Source organism: Aulostomus chinensis, chromosome 19 (assembly GCF_037954235.1).
Source record: "Aulostomus chinensis isolate RoL2024-O1b breed Wild chromosome 19, RoL_Achi_v1.0, whole genome shotgun sequence".
NCBI classification, from domain to species: Eukaryota; Metazoa; Chordata; class Actinopteri; order Syngnathiformes; family Aulostomidae; genus Aulostomus; species Aulostomus chinensis.
In genome coordinates, this window is record NC_141338.1 from 5,237,937 (window position 1) to 5,262,715 (window position 24,779).

Here is a 24,779-nt window from a genome sequence, read left to right on the forward strand (position 1 = left end):
TGCACCAAGCAGAGACACCACTCCTCGCCTCAGACCCACAAAGCGACTGACCACATACCTGGTTTTTATGCCGAGTCCCATCTTCGAGTTCAGAAGAGCTGTTCATGATTCCCCATCGGTCATTTACCATCCTACAGAGAATCTGCACATTAGATCCGCCTGCTTGTTCCAGGCGACAGAGAATAAATCCACCCTTTTAAGTCTGTACCTGCGATTCAGCCTACTCCATGGAGAAAATTGGCGAGAACGTAAAAAAAGAGAAGGGAGGTACAACTATTTCTGCGGCTCGGCAACCTCACACAGCGCAGATTACGCACCAAAATGGAACTTAATTCCCCCCACGAATCTTCTGGATTTCTCGTTATTCCATTTCAAAAGAAATAAAAAGGAACACTTCAGGTGCTGTAACTTGGCTCGCACCAAAGCATCATCGCTACACTGAATTTAAGCCAGCCACTCAAACAAAAATAACACCAACATGATTCCGTCGTAGTCTCTTTACTCCGTGAAGGCAATCGAGAATATCTGGCTAAGATTGCAAAGTGAAGCCTAAGACTTTTGTCTTTCCCATCCAATTTCCAGGAGAGTTTGCGACGCAAGTTAGCCTCGGCTGTGCGTAGTTCTGACTGAAGACCGGACGGGATAGGGTCGCTTCCTCCTGCTCTACCCGGTGCGAAGACTCCACCACTGAGGGATAGATAGAGCCTCCTTTATTTGCACCGGGCGGATCAAGCCTGTGGTTCACAGTGATGCCTTTGACAACACCGGCAAGGCAAGATTAGCGAGCTCCGCTCATGTGCCGCACAGGGCGCTCCGTACCTCCAACTGTCAATCAACGCGTCCCTTTGGTGCGCGCTGCGCGCTCCACGGCTGCGTTCCCTCCCTGCCGCCCTGCCCTCGACTGCTGTGCCACTTTTACCGCGACGTAAACCCTCCTATTGCACAGCATCCCAACCAGCAGCGGACTGTGGAATGGCAGTACCTGCTGCACTCACTGCACAGTGTGGAATGGGTTAATGTGACTGCTAGCGGAGGTGGAAGAGAAAATGAAGTTTAACACGTCCGAAATAGGACATCGATGGGACATTTATGAAGGGGGCGTGTTTTTGGATGTCTGATCTCAGACTGATGCTAGAGAGAACTTCTGATCTTCGAGGGCTTCATGTCCTGGACTGACATCCTGCTTTTATCGAACAATAATAAGAGCTAAAACCACCAGAGTCTCTCTTCCTGCACAGAATGGTGATGAGCTCAGATCATCAGACCTTAGGGGATGTGTGATAGGTAGTGATCGATTATCAGTTTGGACTACTAGTTGTTTGTATTTTTTTCATATTACCAGCTGCAGCACATTTTTATGTATTAATCAGTCTTTTAAATTTTAATCTGCTATATATCAGAGGAAATTTTTTTTTAAAAAAAAAGGAAAAAGGCTTTGATATTGTTCTGAGTGAAGTCTGTAAAAATTGATTTAGCAATTTTTTTCAATCACTTCAGTGAAACCCGCAGAAAAATTGAGACACTGGCGCGGTTTTTTTGTTTTTTGTTTTGTTTTTTTTTTTGCCTATTTTTCTTACAAACAGAAAGGAGTTTTTGATAGTTGATGTTTTATTTTGTTTATTCTGTCAGTATTTGACCATTTGGTTAAAACTATTTTTTTTTTGTATATTTATTGGTCACACACTGCTCATATAATTGTTGATAAACACATTAGAAACACATTCATCTCAAGTCCACCCTGTGTTGTTGTTTGCATGCTGTGAAATTTGGTGCGAAGTTTTCACATTCACTGCAACTGAATATCAGCCAACCTTGAGGCAAGGGGATCGGAAGCAGAGGTACAATGGCAGACATGCACGACATTTTTTTTTCTGCTTTTAATTATGAAACTTTTGGTTTATATTCACAAATGGCGGTTACTTACATTTTTGTCTCAGTAGCAGATTTTACACCCTTCTTCATTTAAAAAGCTCTCCTTGGTGATCATACAGGATGATGATAAGGATCGTAGCTGTGTGGATTAACTGAAGGTTCCTTCAAAGAAACAAATCTCCTCCACAAACAATTCCAGGTGAAAGGCAACAAAGCAGAGCCCCCCCCCCCCCCCCCCCCCCAGGAGTCATTACATAAAAATGTCAATAAAGTGGCCCACAACAGTGTTCATGTTGTGCTCAGTTAGTTTCAGTTAAGGTCGTTTGATAGATGATTACCGGCCTCAATCTTTGTGGCAGAGACCAAAGTCGTCGTGAGATTATTCATTAATGAGATGAACCTGCATTTAAATGGGGGAGGGGGTGGAAGAATAGAGCAGATCCAGGTCATTGCTTTGCTAACTGCATTGCCAGCAGGTTTGATAACTGCCAGTGGACGGAGGTTGCATGGTTTGCAGTATTTTGCCACAAATGACATCGCACAAATACTGAGATGTACTTAGTTCTTTTAATTGGAAGTAGTTTATCTCTTATGATCCAGATCAAGATTAATTATGTTTTTTGATACAGAATTGAAATCAGTACAGAGATTCATGTTAGAAGACTATAGGCAGCCAAAAAAGGAATTTTTATTTATTTTTTTATATTTATTTTTTGAATGAAAAACTGGGGCTCGCACATTTAATTACTCTGCAAGATTAGGAATCACACATTCCTTGACGTGTCACTCCAACTGAAGTGGAGACAGCTGCACAGAATTCTCGTGAATAAAAACTTGCATCACAAGTACACAAGAAAGAGAGTTCGCTAGAATTCTCGCCTCCATGTTTTTTTGCAGTGCCATGTAAGAAAAAGACCAAACCGGCTAATGACATATAATCAACCGCCTCCTCTGTTTTCATCAACTGGACACAATCGAGGACAGGATAATCACAAGAATACACCACCAAACTGTGGACAGAATCTTAAAAAAAACAAAAACAGGTGTGTGTGATGTGCCCTGACTCACATGGTTGAGGGGGGGAAACTGATCATGGCCTTATCAGCTGCTTGCAGAGGAAGCAGGGTCAGGAGCTTGTCCCCTGATGTCAGAGCATTTTTCTCATTACACCAAGTGGCAGTGAATAGGAGTCAGGTTGGTGGCTGCGGCCAAAGTGTCGCCCTGCCTCCGATCACGGCAGGCGGAATGAAAGAAACCCTGGCTTTTTCAACTTCAGCAAATTATTCTTCATTTTCTAGGTGCAAAACTACTTTCTCTGAGCTTTCCTACGGAGCTTTATTGATGTCGTCAGCCAGAAAAAGTCCAGCTGTAAAGTGTGAGCGCTAAGATTGTGGCTTTATATCACATACATAGTGTATGTGTATGTATTAGAATTAGAGAACATGCCCGGCTTTACAGATTCCTGTCCCAACTTGCCACACAGACTGGTCCAACCTAGATTATCAGACAGACTGTGCAATTGTGAGCCCTGTAGAAGAGTCAGCTAATACATCTCCAGCTTTAAAGAAGGGCTCCCAGTACAATTAGAACTGACAGGGGCACTCAAAACATAAAAAACCCTAATATTGAATAGTTGAAAGGACCCAGTAGCTTGTCTCATACTTAGAACACGGAGCGCTGCTGTCTCCCACCTCAAGCTACATCCTTACACTCTCACTGTATAATGACATCATCTGATTTCCTACTTTCCTTTGGTCATAATTAGTGCAGATGCTGGAGGGTTTTTTTTTTTTTTGCTTAAATGTTAATATGGTGTGTTTTTTTTGTTTTTTTCCCCCCCCCCAGTGCTTGGATTTACTTTCCCAGTATTTTTTTACTTGTCAGGAAAGTCTCTTATTTAAAGATCAAGGGGCAAAAAAAATCTTAAGACATCAATCAAAGACATCATAGGTCGATTAAAAGAATCAATTCTCTGTACTGAGAGTGCAAGGAGTCAATTGAAGAGTGACAATAAGGAGAGAGAAGAAATAACTCTAGTGTTTTATGCAGAATGCAGCTTATTGGGTTTACTCCTGTAAAGTTTCAGCTCAGTCTTGCTATGTTTTTGTGAGATTTATATATTCACATATATCTGCAACACTTTATTTCTGAAAATATTCTGGACACCCAAAATCCCTGTCTCGACAACACTGAAGGCAGAGGTTAACGCTCAGAAAATTTCATTCTGTCATTCTCTGAAAACAAATATTGAAATTTATTTCACTTTTGGAGCAGTGTCTCTCGAATCGTCAGGACGCTAAAGGTTTGTGTATTTGGGCACAACAAAACCTCTTTGTCCGTGTTAGAAATATTTCGTGACTGCGTTAAGGTGGTGAAAATGCTATTGTAAACGGGACTTCAATGGGATACAAACATTCATCTCAAGGTGTAAACTCCGGCATCAGGTATTCCCAAGCGTGAGAAAGCAGTGAAAATACACAATGCACCCTGAAGATTTTATCTCTTGCCATCAGTGTAGTGGTCTTTGGGGAGGAAAGAGCAACTTTTCAAAATGTGTCACTAAAAACTGAACGTTCAGTATTAACTCAGCATAATAGGTCCAGTGTTTACATTTTCCCAAAACATTCTATTTCATCTCTTTTATCGATTCATGTACGACTTCTACTTGTCATCAAAAAAAAGTATTCTGTCAAAGGTATAAAATGGAAACAGTTAAAGAATTCAGGGGCTGAGTAATAGAGGGAAAAGTGGAGCTTCACCACTTTAACCGAAAGCAACTACATTTACATCACATTTCTAATTCGTGTCAAAAATAATTCCTGTGGCACGGACGAGTTTGAGACTGGGACATCGTTTTCACATGGTAATCTTCATTAACACCACTTTTATCATTTTAGAAGTGATGACATTCAACGTGTGCAACAGCCTCTGTAGTCACATTTAGCTGTGAAATTCAAAAGTACGGGATGTACGGAGGTATATTACGCCATCGAACATACGGTATATCAGGGAGTTAACTGAAACCAACGGTCTTTGAAAATATATGAAATATATATATTTATAGATACAAAGTACAAAATACATTCAGTTAACCTAATATGGATATTTTACTGTGAGTGAATGCAAATCGGGTAGCAGGGTAGACATGATATGTGTCCATAGATGAATAATTATGCCCTTAGAAGTCACTTGTACGATCAAAGAGTTTTGTCTTCGTGTGGGTGGATTCATTTTGATTCTCCTCTGCTGCTTAGTGATTTCCAGACGGATGACAGATACTTCAGAAGAGTGAAAACTGAATAGGAGCACAAAAAAAAAACCCCAAGAAACACGGCTGATGATGGCGAGGACTGATTAACAAACAAGACGCAGGTGATTTACTTGAAAAGGCGAGACAATAGACAGACAGGAAATACAGAAATACAGAGGAACCGAAGAAAATTCTAATTAAAATAAGAAACAAAAAGCAGTGGAATAAAAGGGAACAATACATAAATCAAAACTAAAGACTCTATTATAAAACAAGTCTAAAACTAACCGACAGTCCCGAGAGGACTGTGAAAAACAGCTTTTTACTGTTTAGTCATTTTATTTTATTTTCATTTTTTTTATGTGAAATTACAGAATGGACAACATTTCAAGTTTATTTCATTCATCCCTTATTTGGATTAGGACTTTTTGCCCCGCTGTATGTCATTTTTCCTCATTTTGTTTTGTCAATTCGATCTCTTTATTTGCCCAAATCACTGACTTCTGTTCAGAAATGCATGACTTGCTTTAAAAACATCAACACCATTAAATGAGTGGGCGATATATCATAGGCAACACAAAAATAGACATATCGACTAATGGTGACTGGAACACGAGGCAATTAACGCCAAATGTATTTTATGCCCCAAGGTCATAGTTCCTGTTTGATGAAAAAGGAGAAATGTGCAAATATTGCACATTTGCTGACAAACTGCAATGGTGTTCAATTCGGCTTACATCCTTCCGGGCGTTCCACAACTATGTTTATAATAGAGTGATATCCTTCACAATGAATGAGCCGTGACTTTAACATCCAGGGGAAAGGTGGACGGGAGCAGTGCCAAATATACAGCAGAGAAAAGCACCGCCACTGGGGGCTACATGTGGTTACTGGTCACTCCTGCTGCCTCGCATGCATTTGCCTGAAAATGTGTGTGTGTGTGTGTGTGTGTGTGTGTGTGGAGACATGTATGTGGAGCCATCTGAATGTCACTGGAGCCTGATGAGCCAAAGCCATTCTGCAGACGAAGGAGACATCTCCCAGGAAGTGCTGTTTATCTCTACAATAAACCCAAACAATGCAGTCTTAAACTGGCTTTGCTGTGTCATGTGTTCTGACGTCCAAACACACACACACGCACACACACACACACACACACACACACACACACACACACACACACACACACACACACACACGTGTGAGGTTGTGGTCAAGCTCTGCACTTGGTTCATTGTCACTGTCAGAGTTTTTTTTTTCTCCCCTTTGGCTATTTTTTTCCCCGTGTTTTCATGCATGGTGTGACAGCAGGACAAATGCACAGAACTGTGAAGAACCACCAGAGTAAACTGCCCTTCCCAAAATGCCAAGCCTATAATTTGAAAAAATGAAAGCGTTGCCAAAAAAGAAAAGGGGACAAAGAGAAGAAAAAGGAAAGAATAGCGCATAGAGGGAAGCACAAAACACAGAAACGTGTGCTGTAATTTGGTTTTAGTGACCGAAACAAATAAAGGACAAATGATGAAGAACATGAGTTTGGGGCACGTGAGGACACCCTGGCAGATTTGGGATCTGGTTACTGCCTGCCTTCTGGATTCAAGGCTAATCTGAGCAGGTTATGTGACAGAAACAGGATCGGCCCACCTGATCTTGAATTGTGAATAAAATGTTTGATATGAAATCCTGTGGTGTGGAACAGCAATGGAATATTGCGTAGAAACCCACAACAGAGAATAGAAGTGCACAGACCGAGATGCCATATCTTACCTGCTTATTAATGTAGCTTTAACTTGTAGCAGTAGCTAGCATTAGCCTCATTTAAGACCAAAGTTTTATATTTTTATGCCTGAACACCAGCAGAAGTCTTTGGTTGGAAGCATTATATCCTCTGGTTGTCCCACATCTGTACGTCCCATTCTTGTTAACACGCAACCTCTGGACCACCTTGAGGGAAATCCTTTAAATTTGCCTCAAATATCCACTGGTGACTTATGGATGAACTGCGGTCAAAGGACACTGTCATCATACGCAAACACAATATCTCAGCAAGAAGGAATCTTCCTCAAATTCAGGCCCACATTGCAGAGGAATGCAACCAGAATGCAAATTTCTGGATTCCTCTTTTTCTGCTTTTGTGCAACCGGTTGAAAAAAAAAGTCTTTTTCTGATGTACAGTTTTTGAGAGTCTCCCCACTCTCCACTGGGATATTGTTTAGCTTGAATGCCAGGTATGTAACGCCAAACAGTCTGGTGTGTGTGTTATCGCGCAGAAATTTTAAATATCTGTTTTAATGTGTCGTTATCTCTACGGTTGCTGATGCCTTGCAATCAGGCAAATTTTGAAACTCCTCTCATGTCCACCAGGCAGTACAGGGTTGATGAAGAGCAACATCAAGGGGCCAATAAAAGGTGAGAGTGAAGCTTATTCTACAAATTGAAAAAATGTTGTTTTACCCTCTCTTAGGAAATTCAATGCACATTGACACATGCTGGAATCCATAAGACAAAGGTGCTGACCAAAATACACACCCAATGAGAGTCAAAGTAATCCGAGAGTTAATCCTTTTTACTTTCATCAACAGAATTCAGTAAAACAAAAATCAATATGGAGCATAAACTGACTGAAGGAGAAGTCAGTGGTGTTATTAATGTCTAATGATGGTCTTTCTCAAGCATCTTTAAAAGGAGGGGCAACGTGCTCACACCTCTGAAGTGCAAAGTCAAAGGCAATGTTGCATCTCTCACTGGCTGCTCTGTTAATTCCCTAACTTAGCCCGAGGTTAGCCATAGGTGCAGGACATGATTGAGGTTACTGAAACGTCAGATTCTTTACCCTCTCCCTTTTTTTCAGCTCAAATATCCACCCTGTAGGGCAAAGCTATTTCATCAAACACTGCACACATACACTTGCAGCAGCACTGAGGGTCCAGAGAGTACACGGAATATAGTCGCAGAGAGAGGTGACATTTACTAATGGGGGTAATTAGACTTAAATCAGGGAGATGGAATTACATAAGTGATAGTGGTGCTCAAGATGATCGCAAAAAGTGATTGTAATGATTATGAGCTTGAAAATATGGTGGGTATTTCAAACACTTTATGACCGGCTTATCATCTTCTTTACTGTCTTCATTACTATCTCCCAGCTATTAAGTACGATCATGCCCTTTATCTGTATTGGATTGATCCTATTCGTAGCTCTGCTGTGGTCACATCTTTCTCAGTGTCCTTCCTGACTCTCCTCGAGCTTTTGTTCCTTTGTTGACGTTGATCCACGTTTCCAATCCAGCAGCTAATGCTGTATGACTCACATACTCCATGTTTTGCTGTCTCGTTAGAGCTCTGTTTGCCTATTGGCTCACCGTCAGGATGTCTCAGCGAGCCGACGGGTTGTGTTTGTTGAACGGTTTGTAATTATCCGCAGGCGTCCCTTGAGCAATGCTCTCAGGCACCTCCGCAAGCATACAGCTCTACCAACCAATCAACCTTTTCTACAATAGTTTAAAAAAAAATGGTGGGGGGGGGGGGGTTGCATACACACACACACTCACACACACACATCATAAAGAAAAGCTGAGTAAGAATGAGAGGTTTATTACGAAACACAGGTGGCTGAAATCAACCTAAATTAAACAGCAATCTCTACAGTAATCAACACCCACGCCACCTCTCGCCCTACTATTTCCTCCGGCTCTTTTTCAAGTCATTGTACTATATGACATTCAACCAGATTACTAATAACATGATCCAATTGCCTTCTGTAAGGTCTTTAATGGTGTAAATTAAAGGGCTAAACTCCTACCGGGATTTAAACCCAACCTGTACCTCTTTGCAAGATTGAGGGATTAAGTAGGCAGAAGGTAATCTGAAGTTTCTTGTTCTTGTAATGACTTATTATTCCATTAATGCTCTTTACTCCCCGCTGAGACATCGCTGCACCTGTGGAGAGGGCCAACCCATACTGTGGCTTGTTTGTTTTTCATTAAATCTCTTTACAGTTTAAAACCACATATGCTCCCACTTGTTTTCTCTGCATGTTAATGCTCACAGGCTGTCTGATAACAGGAAGACAGGTGAACATGCCACCAACACTCCAACTGCTGTCACTGTTTAGTTCTGTTTTTTTCTCCAAAGCTTTTTAATTGTAACACATTTCACGCATTCGGCTTCAAGTATTTGGCGAGAGTCATCCTCTTTCAACATGACAAACAAGGTGTGGAAATATTTAGAGACTTTCATCCCTGCACCGTTTTCAATTGCTTCATACGTTCAGCCACAGAAACCGTTCAAATATCAAAATCTTCAGTTCTTTCAGGAAATTATTGGGTATACGTGTATCTTTTTTTCTCCAGATTTCCATCTTTTTGTAACCTTTCAGTTGTTCAGATTTTTCTTGCAGTAGAAGTGAACAGAAAAATGCTAAAAAAAATTTTACTTTTAGAATTTTTGGCTCTCTGTTTTTTTTTTTCACCTGCTCCATATTTACAAGTACTCCTAATGACCACCTTTTTTAAGAATGTGTTCATTCGCCAGGAAAAATGCTCAAGAAACATATTGCATCACAGACAGCTAAAAGCTAATTTGCAAATTAAATTCCCGGGCAAAAGTCCATGGAGGTGCGCCAATCTGAAGACAAAATCATCAGCTCCAATCATGACGTAAAACAGTTTTCCCATAATGCAATAAAACTGATCTACACCACCTAAATTTAGAATTAATTCAAGACACATCCACCTGCACAACAAGTCTTGATAAGTCACATTGGGGCAGCTATAAGAAAACTACTAATGCATCACAAACAGCGTATAATCAGACTGATCATGACAAGACATGGTTAGAATAATGGCCATCTCAAATCTGATTTATAAATGCAGTCTGTAGCCTAAAATGGTTTAAAGCTAAATGTTGGTCATATTTAAGATAAAAAAAACAAACAAATATATATAATATAAAAATAGAAATGATTATAGAGAATGGAAATATGGAATTGGAATTAGGAAAAGTGTGCAATTTGGTTTGAAAGTGGACTTTATTCTTGATGGTCTGTGTTTAGCCTTTAAATGTTATTCCCTGGCCTGCCTGTCTTCCAGTCTCTCATAATCAGCCTTCACGTTACGGAGGAGGAATGTAAAGTGTACATCATTTCCATCTACAGCATGTAATATGCATTTGAAAGTTTGTGATTATTTCACAGAAATTTACAAGACTGCACTGTGTGACCCCAGAGCTCTGAAAAATGATCTGCTGCAGTGTGGGAGAGAGTGTCTCCTGTGGTGTGGGTGCTATGCCGTAATGTGTGTGAAAAGACAAGTGATGAAATTCTACTACTTCACTAGGCCCGTGTCAGTGCACTCTCAGGTGGAACCAAAGATATGGAACCAAAGAAAAGAATAAAGTGATGTATTTAAAAAAAAAAAAATCATAATATGAAAGTTTTGCTGCTTGAAATATTACAGCAATTGGTGTTAATCGCAGACAGGCCAGAACTGATGTCAACCTCCTGCCTGGAGAGGAAGGTTAAAAAGGTACCTTGATGGAAGAGGGATGTATAGGATGAGCAGCCAAGGATGAAAGAATTCCAACTCTTTCATCTTCAGAAATCAGTGTACAAATACTGTAAATTACTGAGTAGAGGAGCATGCCAAAAGTGAAGTGAAAGGCTCTCCCTTCCAAAAAGTTTTGGAACATATTTTAGCCTTCTTGTTGAAGTTTGATCAAACAGAATGTAATGCCAACAAACAATATCAGCCAAGTAATTGACATATCACTGTTAGAGTGTATTTTTAAACATTTAAATGCATCCCTCCATCGACTGAGCACCATTTTTTGTCTGAACTTTAAGTGTAATATTTTACTATGTATACAGTGTTGTCAAAAGAAAAAAAAAAGAATCAGAAGATGTCCTTGGGTAACTACTTTCAGCTACTCTACATTGCAATGACTGGCATTTGATGTGAAAATTGCAGTAGGCAACTCTACTGTTGTGGGTTTTGATGCGAAAATGAGTGTCTGTCTTTCTGGGGGGTTTATTGCATAGAAAAGAGTGAATGAGTTCAGACACTCAAGCGTGCATAAATACCCTGATGGATCAAGCTGTGAACCATTGTGCCGGATGAAAAGGACTTTCACCTGGATGAAAATACTTTAGAACTGAGCAACTGACCTCAATTAAGGGAAGGGTATGAAGGAATACACCCTGAAGGCAGGCGTTTTGAGTTGCCAAAGCAGGAAAAGCACTGGTAAAATTAATAACGAGGATGGCTGCGTTCCATTTGGGTGATTGCGACAGACGTCTCTGTCACTGGCAGGGACTAAGATAAGTGGGAGTAGCCAGGAAGCATGCTGGGGGTGTTCTAGTAGGTGCACACACTTGACTTGTCTCATTTTTAACATCAGTCCTATCCTGAGCAATGTCTTCTTTTATTTGAGGTCTGGCACCAAACACAAACTATTTTTCTTAAAGCAGCATGATGGGATTTTGCCGGGCAGCAACTGATGTCACGCTGATGTCAAGTGGTAAAATAGACGATAAGACACGGCTGCATGTTCATTAGTTCATAAGTGGGGGTGGGGGGTGGGGCGAGAAGACTAGGTTGCATTATGTTAATAGGAAAATCATGTGTGTCTGTGTGCGTGGTTGTGTGGTTGTGTGTTATGGTTCACAGAATAAAGGAAAGACTATGAAGTCACATTTATGTTTATTATGATTGTAATTAATTTACCAAGAAAAGGGTTTAAATTGGCTCACATAAATATCTGCAGCCTGAGAAATAAAATAACACAAGTGTCAGAACTATTATCCTTGGATATACTGTACATCTATTGGCAATATCAGAAACTCACCTTGATGATACATTCAATGATGATGCACTGGGAATCCAGGGGTACAATATTTTTAGAAGAGACAGCAACAGCTATGGAGGAGGTGTAGCAGTTTATGTACAAAATCACATTCCGGCAAAAGTAAGATTTGATTCGATCTGGTTGCAAATCAATGTACCTCATGTTAAACCATTGCTTGTAGGATGTGTCTACAGACCACCAAGTGCAAATGTTGATTATCTTAATCAGCCATGTTTAATGTTAGATAGAGTCTGCGATCTTAATCATGAAATTTATTTGCTCGGAGACACAAACATAGATTGGAACTTAGCGAATTGTCCACTTAAAGAGAAGCTACAATCAACTGCAAGAATATGTAATTTAACACAGATGGTGGAAAGATCAACAAGAGCGTGTTCTCGGAAAGATGGTGCGAAAAGTGAAACATGCATAGACCATGTATTCACAAATTGTAGCTATTTATGTTCAAAAGCATTATCTATACCAGTGGGGTGTTCTGATCATAATCTAGTGGTAATTGTAAGGAAAACAAAGCTTCCTAAATCTGGACCAAAAATTGTCTACAAGAGATCAATGAAAACATTTAATGAGGAAGCATTTAAAAATGACGTTAAAAAAAGGTTTGTTGGAAGCAAGTAATGGAAAATGAAAATCCTGATGAGGCACTTGAGATTTTTAATTCTTTATTTTTACAGATTATTGGAAAACATGCTCCTCTAAGAAAATATACAGTAAGGAATATGAAATCACCCTGGGTGGACACAGAACTAAGAGAAGCAATGAGATTGAGAAATGAAGCAAAACAAGCAGCGATGATATCTAGTTTTGAATCGGATTGGCAAATATATAAAAAATTACGAAATTATGTTACTTATCTAAATAAAAAGAAAAAACAATTGTTTTATGAGGACAGAATAAAAAATGTGAAAAGTGATAAAAAGAAAATGTGGAATGTAGTAAATGATATGATGGGTAGAAACTCTAAATCCTGCCCATCTTATATTGAAGTAGATGGAGTATATTTAACGAAACCAGTTGATATTGCTAATTATTTTTCATGTTTTTTTTTCAGTCTAAGATCAACCGTTTAAGGAGCAATATGCAGGATACAAGTATAAACCCATCAACTATATTAATTAATAATCTCATGCAAAATAAGGACTGTGGATTTATTATTACTATTAGTTTGTTACCAGCTCTAGGAAAGGTAATGGAGAGAATTATATTTCAACAAATTCAATTTTATTTTGATGCAAATGGTTTAAACACAGATTATCAACATGCCTACATGTACTGCATTAACACAGATGACTGGCAATGTGATATTGATAAGGGAAGACTGATGGGTGCTGTTTTACTTGATTATAGTGCGGCGTTTGATTTGATTGATCATCCTTTCCTATTAGGAAAGCTTAAACAATATGGTTTCACTGTAACTGCATTAAAATGGATGGAGAGTTATTAAGTAACAGAAAGCAAACCGTTTTCTTTAATGGTAGCTTATCGAAAGTTAGTCCTGTTAACTCTGGGGTCCCTCAGGGAAGTCGCCTTGGACCTTTATTGTTTTCAGTTTTTTATAAAAGATTTACCTTTAGTACTACATAAAGCTCAAATTTCAATGTATGCTGATGACTCAACTATATATATTTCAGGAACTACTACAGATGAGATAAATTCCATTTTAGAATATGAACTAAAGTCAATAGTAGAGTGGGTGAATAGTAATAAACTTGGACTTATTGCTGTTAAAACAAAGTCTATGCTAATGGGAACAAGGTACCAGATGAGATCTGAACCAAAATTAAATCTAAATATAAATAATATTCCCATTGACCAAGTAAAAGAGACTAAACTATTAAGTATTAACTTTAATAACACTATATCATGGTCACATCATGTTGATAACATTGTTAGCATTTGTTAGCAACAAATAGTTCAATTTACCTAAAGTGAGAACATCGGTTATACAGAAAACTGTTATGAACAGAGCTGTTGCACGGTGGAATTCATTACCAGGTTTTATAATACAGGTAAACACCAAGGAAAGTTTTAAGATCACGATAAAACATCATCTTTCAATATTTCACGAATAGAACTGATTGAAACTATTTTATTTATTTATTTTGGTTTTAATTATTTCAATATTCTTGTATTTTTTTTCTTTTCTTCTGTTTTCTTGAATTTTTTTTGGTTTTTAATTATTATTTTCAATACTCGGTATAGAGAAAAATAAATAACAATAATAATAATAACAATAATAATAATAATAATAATAATAATAATAATAATAATAATAATAATAATGATAATAATGGAGCTATGTAAACCCTTTCCTCATTTTTTGATGTCGATATGATGATGATGAAAATGTAATTGCAATTGTATCTATTATCCTTTTTAAGCCATTGTATGTCTGTATTGTCTTGTGTTGTATGAATGATGTACTGTGTTTTGTGTACTGGACCCCAGGAAGAATAGCCACGCTTCTAAGCAAGTGCTAATGGGGATCATAATAAAATAAAGTAAAGTATTTGAGAACTGGCAGAGTGCCGCACAATTGCAAAATGATTTGAAGATGAAAAGCAAAACAGCTGGAGTTGACCGGTGAGGAAATTGACCTGCTTTTGCATAAGGTCAATCGTGTATGTCACGCTTCTGATTTGTGTAAATATCGTAATCATCAATCTGGACCCACAGCAGTCGTGTTTGTGTTAGGGTCAAAAATACAGTGGGTCCTTTCTTTGTTGTGATCCTCCAGGCTTTTAAAAGAACAGAATTTCCACAGAACCAGCTGGGTTTGTGCTGCAGGGCAGGTTGAACTAACGGAGCCAGGATAGCAGCATATAAATCCTGTTCTGCTCCGCTGACGGTGTATTTCAGGTGTTAAAATGGAGTTGCCAATCTCTAAAATTTTACTAACTGACAACCATAGGGATTTAAGGATGAACTTAAGAGATCGCGATGGTCTGAGGTCAAAGGTCAAGGTCACTGTATTCTTACATACATGATATCGCAGCAGCAACTGGAACAATTGAGCAACAACAAATGGTAGAGAAGTGTCTAAGTTTCCTCACAGATTCAGTCTGAAATCCATATTAAAGCACAACATTCCACTCACATTTAATCTGCAAATTTGCACCGTTGACCAATAGCAGGATGCTTTGACAGTGTTTAACTTTGCAGGGAAATTTAAGCGCTGCGGAGTCCAAAATGAGTGTGGCTATTTTTAGGTGTGTTATCATACACCCTCGCAGGGACAAACAGTCACGTAAGTAAAACTATCACTATCTGTGAATATGTGCATACTTGTCTGAGCCAACTGAACCGATGCGGAGGGGTATTTAGAGTCACTGTTTGTTTCTTCAATAGTGGGCTGGCTCGCACCACATCACTCAGTCCAGCTATCTAACAGGTCCTTGTCGTCAGTTCTGAAAAAACTGCAGAGTCATCTGATACGTCCTGCAGAAGACATGATGGGACTCGTGGCTGCGCTCAAAGCCTGCGTTGCTCACTGTGAACATGAAAGGAGACAGGACTTTACCCTGTGGGCCCGCAGAGCCAGGAACCAGCTGTTCAGGAACGCAGCGCCACGGCGACAGAAATCAGGGTCTATCACTTCCTCAGGAATTTGTGTTGTGTTCTTGTACCTGTGGGGTTCAAACGGATAAATAATAGAACTTATACACTTGGGACAGACTTGATAAATTTTCCATTGACCTCTATGCCTGTTTATTAAGAGCAGATTCATTTAGTAGCACATACATTACAACACTAGTTATAAGCTGAAAGGAAGAAAAAAAATGTATATATATATATATATATATATATATATATATATATATGAGCAGTGATGAATGAATGAATGAATGAAACTGCAGTAAATTAAAATGAATTCTTATAAGAATATAACAAAATAAAATTTTGAATGTTGCTTCCAGATGAGTGAGAATATGGGGTTTGAAATTCAAAATTTAAAAAAAATGCAGGCGTTCTAAAATATAAAGGTGGTCCTGGTGAACAGGCTGCACGGTGGTGCAGTGGTCAGCACTGTCGCCTCACAGCAAGAAGGCTCTGGGTTCGAGTCCCGGCTCGGGCGCCGGATCTTTCTGTGTGAGTCTCCATGTTCTCCCCGTTCCTGCGTGGGTTCTCTCTGGTACTCCAGCTTCCTCCCACAGTCCAAAGACATGCAAGTGGGGACGAGGCTGATTGATACTCTAAATTGATCGTAGGTGTGAATGTGAGTGTGAATGGTTGTTCGTCTCTGTATGTTGGCCCTGCGATGGACTGGCGACCTGTCGAGGGTGAACCCCGCCTCTCACCCGTAGATGCTGGGATAGGCTTCAGCCCCCCCGCGACCCTTACTAGTAAGGAATAAGCGGAAGATGACGATGGATGGTTCTGGTGAACATGGAGGAAAAAGATGCAAGGCAACTGTCAAGAGCAGATGTGTGATTCTCATGCTCTGTCACTTTCACTGCCAATATATTCACAGGTAAAGATGTAAACGCTATCGAGCAAACACTCTTGCCTCGTGTCGTCTTCATTTGGTGTAGTAACTCGCAAATTCACTTCTTTCTAAAAAGAAAAAAACCTGTCATCCTGTTATTCTTCCATCTTTACCCTCAGAATCGGTCTATCACAAAGCCATCTCGTCACAGTGGGAACTGCAATCAAACGTGCGAGATCGATCAATGGTGAGATAATGGAAAAGACTGTAACAGGGGGATTATATTATAGTAATATTGATGATTTACCATCATCTTACTAATTTACCCTTATAAAGTGTGCAATAGAGAAGAAACGTTACTGCCTATCTGAATAATTCTCAGCCCAACTCTGAAGACAGTGAACTTCAGTTCTTGTCAATGCAACTTGACTTGAGGTTATTACCAGAATGTCCCTCTGTCTACTGCTTTTCACTCACTATGTATGCACATCTTCCAACAGTGAGAACAAGGGATAAAGGAGCTGACGCTCCACTGCTGACAAAGCTGTTGCGCAGCCAAATTGCTATAATTTACTGAAAATCTGACAAACTTGGAAGTGAAACTGAATAACTTTTCAAATAAGACTTCCAGGAATAAATCTTCTTGGTTAGCAAAGTAGATGAACCCACTGAGGCCGGGACGTTGAGACAATTACCCACCTTCGACGGAAAGTCAACTAAACTATCCTCTGAAGAATTCAGTCATTTTGAAAATGTGTAATAAGAGTAATTATGTGCCCTCATTGAGGACAAATAACTATTGCCAATGTACTTTGGTGACTGATCAGTATTCCTCCATCAGAATGTGGTCACTTTGTAAAAACATATGCAAAACTAATTGTGTCCAAATTATGTCCAAAACAGTCATAACAAAGCAATTTCTACAACAAAAAAGTGTACAGTGCAATTTATAGAGAGCAAATGGGACATTAGACTGCCTGTATAGTCTACATTGGAGCCGTTAATTAATGATTCCTTTGTAATTTGTATGGTAATCAATTTTTAAAGTGATACTTTACCACTAGCTTCAAGTTAAATTCAGCAGGCTGGTATATTTCTGCATTCAGAGAAGCGATTCAGCCAGCTCAAGACCCCGAGTTGTGAGCACTTGAAATGGGAAACGCTCTATTTGAGTGAGATAAAAGTTGTTCTATTATTTTCTTTATAGCAGCTTTTAGCTTAGAAAAATGTGTTTTAAAGTTTTAGGGGTTTTGTTTTTTGTTGCATCTCTTACTTTAGCTTTTGTGAAACTGTTTGAAGCCCAGACAAGATATCGTTTTATGTTCAAGAGCTTTTTTTTTTTTTTTTTTTTTTTTTGCTCCCCAGGTGCTGCTTTGGCTTCTATATCGAAGTAGAGACTGTCCCCAGGTCAGCGGCAGGGCATCATAGTGATCGCTGCTCTCAACGTAACAGTGGAGAGGACACAGCCTTTACAAGCTGGCAGAAATGTAGAAGGACTGGGACTAGAAATCCTTCACGTAAAGTGCATGTCCTGCCTTTCTGACGCGATAATCCTTGAATGATAACAGCTGGACAAAAAAACCAAACAGTCAATAATCATTATACTTCGCCTCAGGGAGACAAGAACACCTTCCAAATCGTACCTTTATTTTGAGGTGATGTTTTATGATCCCTATAATTTCTCAGAATTATTAATACAGGACATTTGCAGCTTTACTGCTCTTCCGCCATAAAATCCCACTTGTCCTGAATCCCAAACCTTTTGTTTTTAAAGATAGTATTACATTGTACCAATATAGCCTGTCCCTAATCATTCTAATCCATGAAGTGGAAGATTGAGTGGCAATCACTGAAAAACAGTAATTAGACACTGACAGATGCCATTTTTATTACTTTTTTTTTTAACCTCAAGATGATCAACCTATTAGCCTGCTGCCAGCCCCATCTGCAAACACGGAGTATTTTATGAAATGGGCAAGACAAAATATACTGTGGTCAGTGCAAGTTCTGCGGAGGAGTGTGGGGTTAAAAAGACAGAAAAACTGGCAAAACAAATATCTTGACCTTTGTTCTGAAGGATCTAGGGATTCCCCACAGTTGCCAAAGTCCACGCACAATCAAAATACGAATGAACTCAAATCTTTTTAAATGCAATTCTTGAAAGTACGTGCAAAGTTTTGTTTTTCTCTTCAAGAGATTATATTTTGTCTATTCTTTTTTTTTTCTGTATATTTAATCTTAGATTTAAAGAGTGTATTTGCTATTCTTTTTTTTCTGTCGTGCCTTCTGTATTGTAATGCATGTCTGCTGCTGCTGGATGTTTGATGTTCCCTCGGGATCAATAAAGTATCTCTAAGTGGAAGTCGAAGTGTTCTATTCTGAAATGCTTTCATAGAGATAATTATATCCTAAACCTGCCATATGTTTTACTGGTTTAACGTTTTAATTAATAAGGAGCTTTGTAAACACATGCACAGCAAATTCTGTAATTTATTCAAATTCAAATTAGATTGAACACCATATGATCTTGGGAATTCCTCTACAGGTACAAAAAAAAAAAAATGCTTATTTGAAAGAAAAGACTGCAGTTTATTTGGGAAATAAGCCACTTGCTAATTTAAATGTACTGAAATATGTTAATTATATTTCTGTGAAGAAAACTTGTTTGAACCATGAGTGACAATAACAAATAACGCCCACGTCTCAGCTTAATTGTGCAGAGCCACCATTAAATCCTAAATCGCATAATCAAATCAAACGGACGAAAAAAAAAGTCAGTAAACAATCTAGCGCCCAAATAAGCAGTCCAGTAAATGAAATAGCCCGACGGATGGAATGAGACGCCTTGGGACGGGGAAAATCAATTAAGTCGGGGGTCCGTTGGGTGTTTCAGGGGGTTGTCTGCTGTTCCTTCCTGATAAGAATATTTCTGTGCTTGATTTGGTTATGCCAAGAGAAGATTATCGTCTGGCAGGAGCAGCAGTAGGCCTTACTCATTAAGTGGTGGGTTACTGCCAGTCCTCAACAGCAGAGCCAAGGTTTTAGTACATTGTAATGGGGTAAAAACTCAAATACACTGGGAATCTTGGCTCGCTTTACTTTTGCAAAACTATATTGCCTGTTTTATAAGGGATTAGTCATTAACCTGGATTCTATTTTAATGGCAGAAGGAGCGTCATCGAGGCTGTTGAGATGCTGGAGTGAGAGTATAGATTCTTTTCTTTTTTTTTTAGATTCAAATAATGAAGAAGCCAATATAATCATGGGACACGGGTCATTACGTCTGCTTCCTGCTGTTGTTACCTGTTGTTTCCTTTTAAATGATTTGTGGAGTCTGGGGATTTTTTTTTTTCTATTCCTTTAAGGCTGCAAGGTTTGTTTGAACCTACGGATGAACTGCTCTGACAAACATTCAATTTATTTGTGCTTCACGATGATAATTGGTTACACACGAGATGGCTAAATGATAGTTTCTGCGGATTACATCTCTTCATTTAAAAAAAACAACAACAATATATTTATATATACATATATATATATATATATATTTTCTCCAGAAATCCCATTTAATTATCATAAAACCTAATATAGGCAGGTATCAAGTGGAGAATATTGACCTTCTTATTTTATAGATGTGTTACCTGCTGAACATACTTGATAGAAAGGTTTCCATAATGACATACATGAGCCACCCCAAGTCCCAGAAATGAAAAAGCCTGTCATGTGTAATTGGTGTGTGCAGTATTGTGCCGAGCCACTGGGACCCAGAGTAAATATAACCTGACAGTGTGAAGAAAGGGAGAGAAAAGGCTCTTTTGATCCCTTATTCATCTCTCCCCTGTCACTGATAAGGCTGGTGGGGTTGGCGATGGAGGGAAGATTTTCCCTGAGGAGCGAGAGAGGCTACACTGCAATGTCACAATACAGACACAAGGAGGAAAAGACAAGGGGGGGGGTGTAAATCAAAGAATAATGCTTAATAGGAGAAATTATTCATGTATGTTCACATGAAAACATAAAGTGGAGTAAGAGGGGGGGGGGCGCTTTGACTATTCAGAAATATGAGGGGACTCTGCAGTAATTTTCTGACGAAAGCCCATGAAATAAACACTAAATGTGAAAATATGACAGCAATGCTGTTTTGTTTTGTTTTTGTTTTTTTTTGGTTTCATGTGTCCCGATCGTGCTTTGAGGTATTTAATGGCATACCAGCTGTTTGTGAATGGAAATGGAGATAAGTGTGAGATTCAAGACAGAAAGAGGGGAAGAGAGAGAGAGAGAGAGAGAGAGAGAGAGAGAGAGAGAGAGAGAGAGAGAGAGAAGAGGGAGCAGTAGAGAGCCACTGCTGTTCATTCAAGCATAATACCATTAGAGTTGGTGGATGCTGTGAAGAGGAACCATTATAGGTGTAATAGAGATGGATGGATGAGGATGAGGGGGACAGAGATGATGAGCACAGAGAGGTATATAGCTGATGCTATGAGATTGAGCCGTAACCTCTGACCCATAACACCACAGTAAGGAAGGACTACAAGAGAATGTCACTGAAACTGGTGATGTCACAGTCCTGCTTTTGTCTCGTGTCCCTTTTCTGTTGTCTCCCTCCTCTTTCTTGTCCACCTGCTCCTCAGATGGGACCATCTCAAGAAGGCAAAGGGTAGGAATAAAACTTAAAACATTTGAGTACAAATTACAAATTTCCTAAAATGTTTAATTATTAGCAGCAAAAGTATGTAGATCATTTATCAAAAATGAATAAGGAATTGAATGAATAATGTAAAATACTCTACTCCGAGTAAAAGCTCTGCATTCAAATGAAGTAAAAATGAATATTCAGTGTTATCAGCAAAATGTATTTTGTATGGATGAGTAAAAGCGCCCTTTTAGTGTTATACGCTACACTTCATTACTAATGCAAGTAGGATGGTGTCAAACTGATTTTTTACTTTTCAGTTTCTAATCTGCGAAACCTGGTTAAAGGCAACTTTTTAATTACCAGGTTTGCGTCTGCACAAACAGTAGTTCAGGCCAATCAGCATCCACTGAGGATGAAGGGGGTGTGGTTTAGGGCAGCGCGACTGTCCCATCAGCAATGGCAGCTCCGGGTTAGTGTAGAGGTTGCTATGCATCACCTCTAGAGAACTGGAGTGTTTCTATTTTTAAAAGAGAAGGAAAGAACTTTCTCAGCAGCTCTTCTGCTGTCTGGCTTTGACTTCTCCAGGAGTTCTTTGATCTAATTGGTTGAATTTAGTGTGGAAGTTTGATGGACAGCTGGGTCATAAAGTAAAGTGATGAATATTCCTTGAGTGTCAGCCCTTTTCTGTACAACGAACTATCTGGCATGTAAGGTTAAGATTTTTATGCCATGGTATGTAAAGGATTCCTTGTCTCATTCTCAGATAGTTTTGATGTTATTTTTTTCTGCGAATGCAAAGTGCTCATGCCAAGTGGCCACTTCCTGATCCGGTGTTTCAGGGTCAATGGATCGGTGTCAGGCCCTCTGTCAGTAGCCAGGTACTTCTGGCTAAATTAAACCGACTGATCGCTAATCCAACCATCCGAACATCAAGAAAAAAGGGTTTCAGGAGCTAATGTTTTCGTGGCAAGCTGGCCTTTTCCAGGGAGGTACCTTTTTCTCTTCATCTTATGGTTGCTTGAAACTTTAGCTTAGATCGATCCTACTGCCACCTACTAGAGACCAACTGTTCATCCTCTTCTGTGGAATTTAACTTAAAAAAAAAAAAGACAGTTCAATGACAGGAGTGTGCTTCTGTCTTTGCTTGTGTGTCCTGTAAGATTATGGCTGTCTGGCCACTGATCAACACATCTGCAGTCTTCCTGTGTTCCTCCTCTTCACTGTTCTTACTGTGCCTCATGAGGCCGCGCTCCATGTTGTCTGGACTCGTGCACCGTAAACAGTCGCCTGATCATCATGAACAGTGGCTCATTGAGCCTTCTGTTACCGTCCTCTCTCCTATTTCCTCTTACAACACACTTTGAACACTTTCTGTTTTTTGTCAAAAAATGTTGCCTCTTACCTCCATCTCATCATCTCCCTCCATCCTCTTATGTCTTTTTTTTTTTTGAATTGTTGCTTTTCCTTCCCCTTTAACAGACGGAATATCTACAGGAAAATATGTGCCCTGTTTGTTGCATTTTTTTTTATTATCTTGAAGCGATTTTATCTGGTGCCTCATTCTCTTCAACACCCACACGTGCAAGCCCTCCCAGATCTGTGCAGACTGAAAGGCTCTGAGGAATTTCTTGTACATCTTGCTACAGTAGGTTCTGAATTCTTTTACTCCTTCAAAATGGACTCCGCTAATGAGGTGATGTGTGCACCTGGGACCTGTGGCGATATGCGTCCTCCCACTCAGCTTGGTGCCAAATCAGCAATAAAATTGTACATCACTACAAAAAAAAGACAATGTTACAAAATTTTCCCATCCAGATATTATTAAAAGTTTTCATGATAGCTTTAGATATTTTTAGTACAGCCGATCAGGCTCAGTATCTTATTGTAAATGTAGTCTCTGTCGTATTTTTGCGAAATTTAATTGTGTATTCAGACGTTTCCAAGTAAAGGACTTTGAGGCAGCTACTTAGGTGTGTCCTCGTCGCCTCGTCTGACAGTCACAAACATTAAACACAAGAGTCTGCAGGTTACATATCCAGCATGTCTCCCATTTGAACAGGAGAGTCTCAAAGCCCCTCCTTTCCTGGGTTAGTTGACCTTTTCAATGCCTGTCCCAGTTGTCCCTGATTCAACACGTCACCTTGTTAGCTCAGTGCTTTTTACACTCGTGCAGGCATTCACAACCTCACAAGCTCTGAAGAAGGAATACCATCGCGATCATCACACCATTTTTGTAATAAAATAAATAGCATGATGGGGCTTCGAATGTGCGGCATTTCTAAAACAGATGATCGTGTAGCAGCAAATTCCCCGAGAATACGTCAATGAATCCTAATGGCAGCTCTCAAGTGGAAGCAGGTAACATGATGACATCATTTATGTTGTTTCATTTCAGAGTTTTGGAGGAAGTTAACTTCCTTTTGCTACTTTGGTTTCCAAAAACAAAAAAAACAAAAAAAACAAAAATGTCATGTAAAAGCCATTGTGGCAAAGTCTCATCAGCTGTCTTGGTTTGTGTCTCAGTTCCTGGAAAAGCAAAAATGTAACCTCGGGTGTCTTTTTGAACCTTATCTTTACCTTAATCCCAAGATTAAACCGGCAGGAGATCAGTAGTTACATCAAACAGAGATTTGTTGTGTGTGCTCACTGAACAAATACAATTTAAAAAATAAGATGAGGCTTCAACTTCATATGCAGAAGAATGAAATAATATCAGACTTCAGCTTAAATATGTTTCGTACACTTTCAGCAAAGTAGACAGCTCAACATAGATAAGACAATTCCCTTAATTAAAAAGTGAAACAATGACATTTCCGTCAAAAACTGATAGATCTTTGTACTGCTGGGACAGATGCAATTGAAACCTCCCTGCCGGGTTTAAAATTAATTTTACCTGCATGTTGTTAATAATCGTGTAATATCTAAAATTGACAATCATAATGTTTTACTGATAAATATGAACCAATAAATAGTGCCCAAACACACTCAAACACTCAACAACATTTGACATCCAACACCAGAAGTCATGTGCGATTGTGTCCTGCATCAATCAAGGTGCACAATCCACATGATGATTGTCATGCTGGTGTTGTTCCTGCATGGAACCTCATATGAACCCACTGTCCTGAGCCCTCAGCCCATAAAAATCATTCTATTATAGGAACACAGCAATATCACATCAGCAATCTGACTTTCCGTTGGTGAGACCAGACCACCGGGCTCCAGATCTGGGATATTTTGTGTCAAAGAGCTGGTAATGGCAGTTGAAAAAAAAAAAACATCCCACTTGTACGACATAAATAGCAGGTTAGCATACAAACAAAAACTCAGTATTGTTATTATAATTTTTGCAAGGGTATATACTCCGTGTCGGCAATGATCTGCTTTTTAATCAGCCTTTAACTGTCAGGCATGAAGCGTAGAACATGTGAAGCACGACTCTGTGGATTCACTTCTGCCATGTCGTTAATCTATTGGACACACGGAAAGCCCTCGACTTTCCCTATCGTAACGGAGATGCTAAAGAGAAATGAAATATGTTAACAAATCATCAGTCCACACTCCATAGACCCCTTGGGTTCCATGCCTGTGTTCCATTTTGTTTCAGAGGCATGGAACTGAATGAAATACAGCTGGGGTGATTTGATGCAAGAGTGGCAGGTCAGGTATGATATTCATGATTGAAATGATATGTTACGTTCACCTTGGATCTGGATTACATGATTGCATTC

At 39.3% G+C, this 24,779-nt stretch overlaps 1 protein-coding gene across 2 annotated transcripts in view; it reads right to left on the reverse strand.

The window, feature by feature from the left end:
• fibcd1b (fibrinogen C domain containing 1b) overlaps positions 1–908 on the reverse strand; it is a 128,057-nt gene extending 127,149 nt beyond the window's left edge. Inside the window, exons 1-2 of one of the 2 annotated variants that reach the window (XM_086187197.1) lie at positions 209–906; positions 59–131 (exon numbers count right to left, since the gene is read on the reverse strand). In XM_086187197.1, the coding sequence (XP_086043323.1) occupies positions 59–130 (72 nt within the window). In that variant the 5' untranslated portion in view covers position 131; positions 209–906. Of the gene's footprint in view, positions 1–58 lie in introns of both variants that reach the window. The other variant, XM_086187198.1, reaches the window with a different exon arrangement.
• Positions 909–24,779: the final 23,871 nt, after the last annotated feature.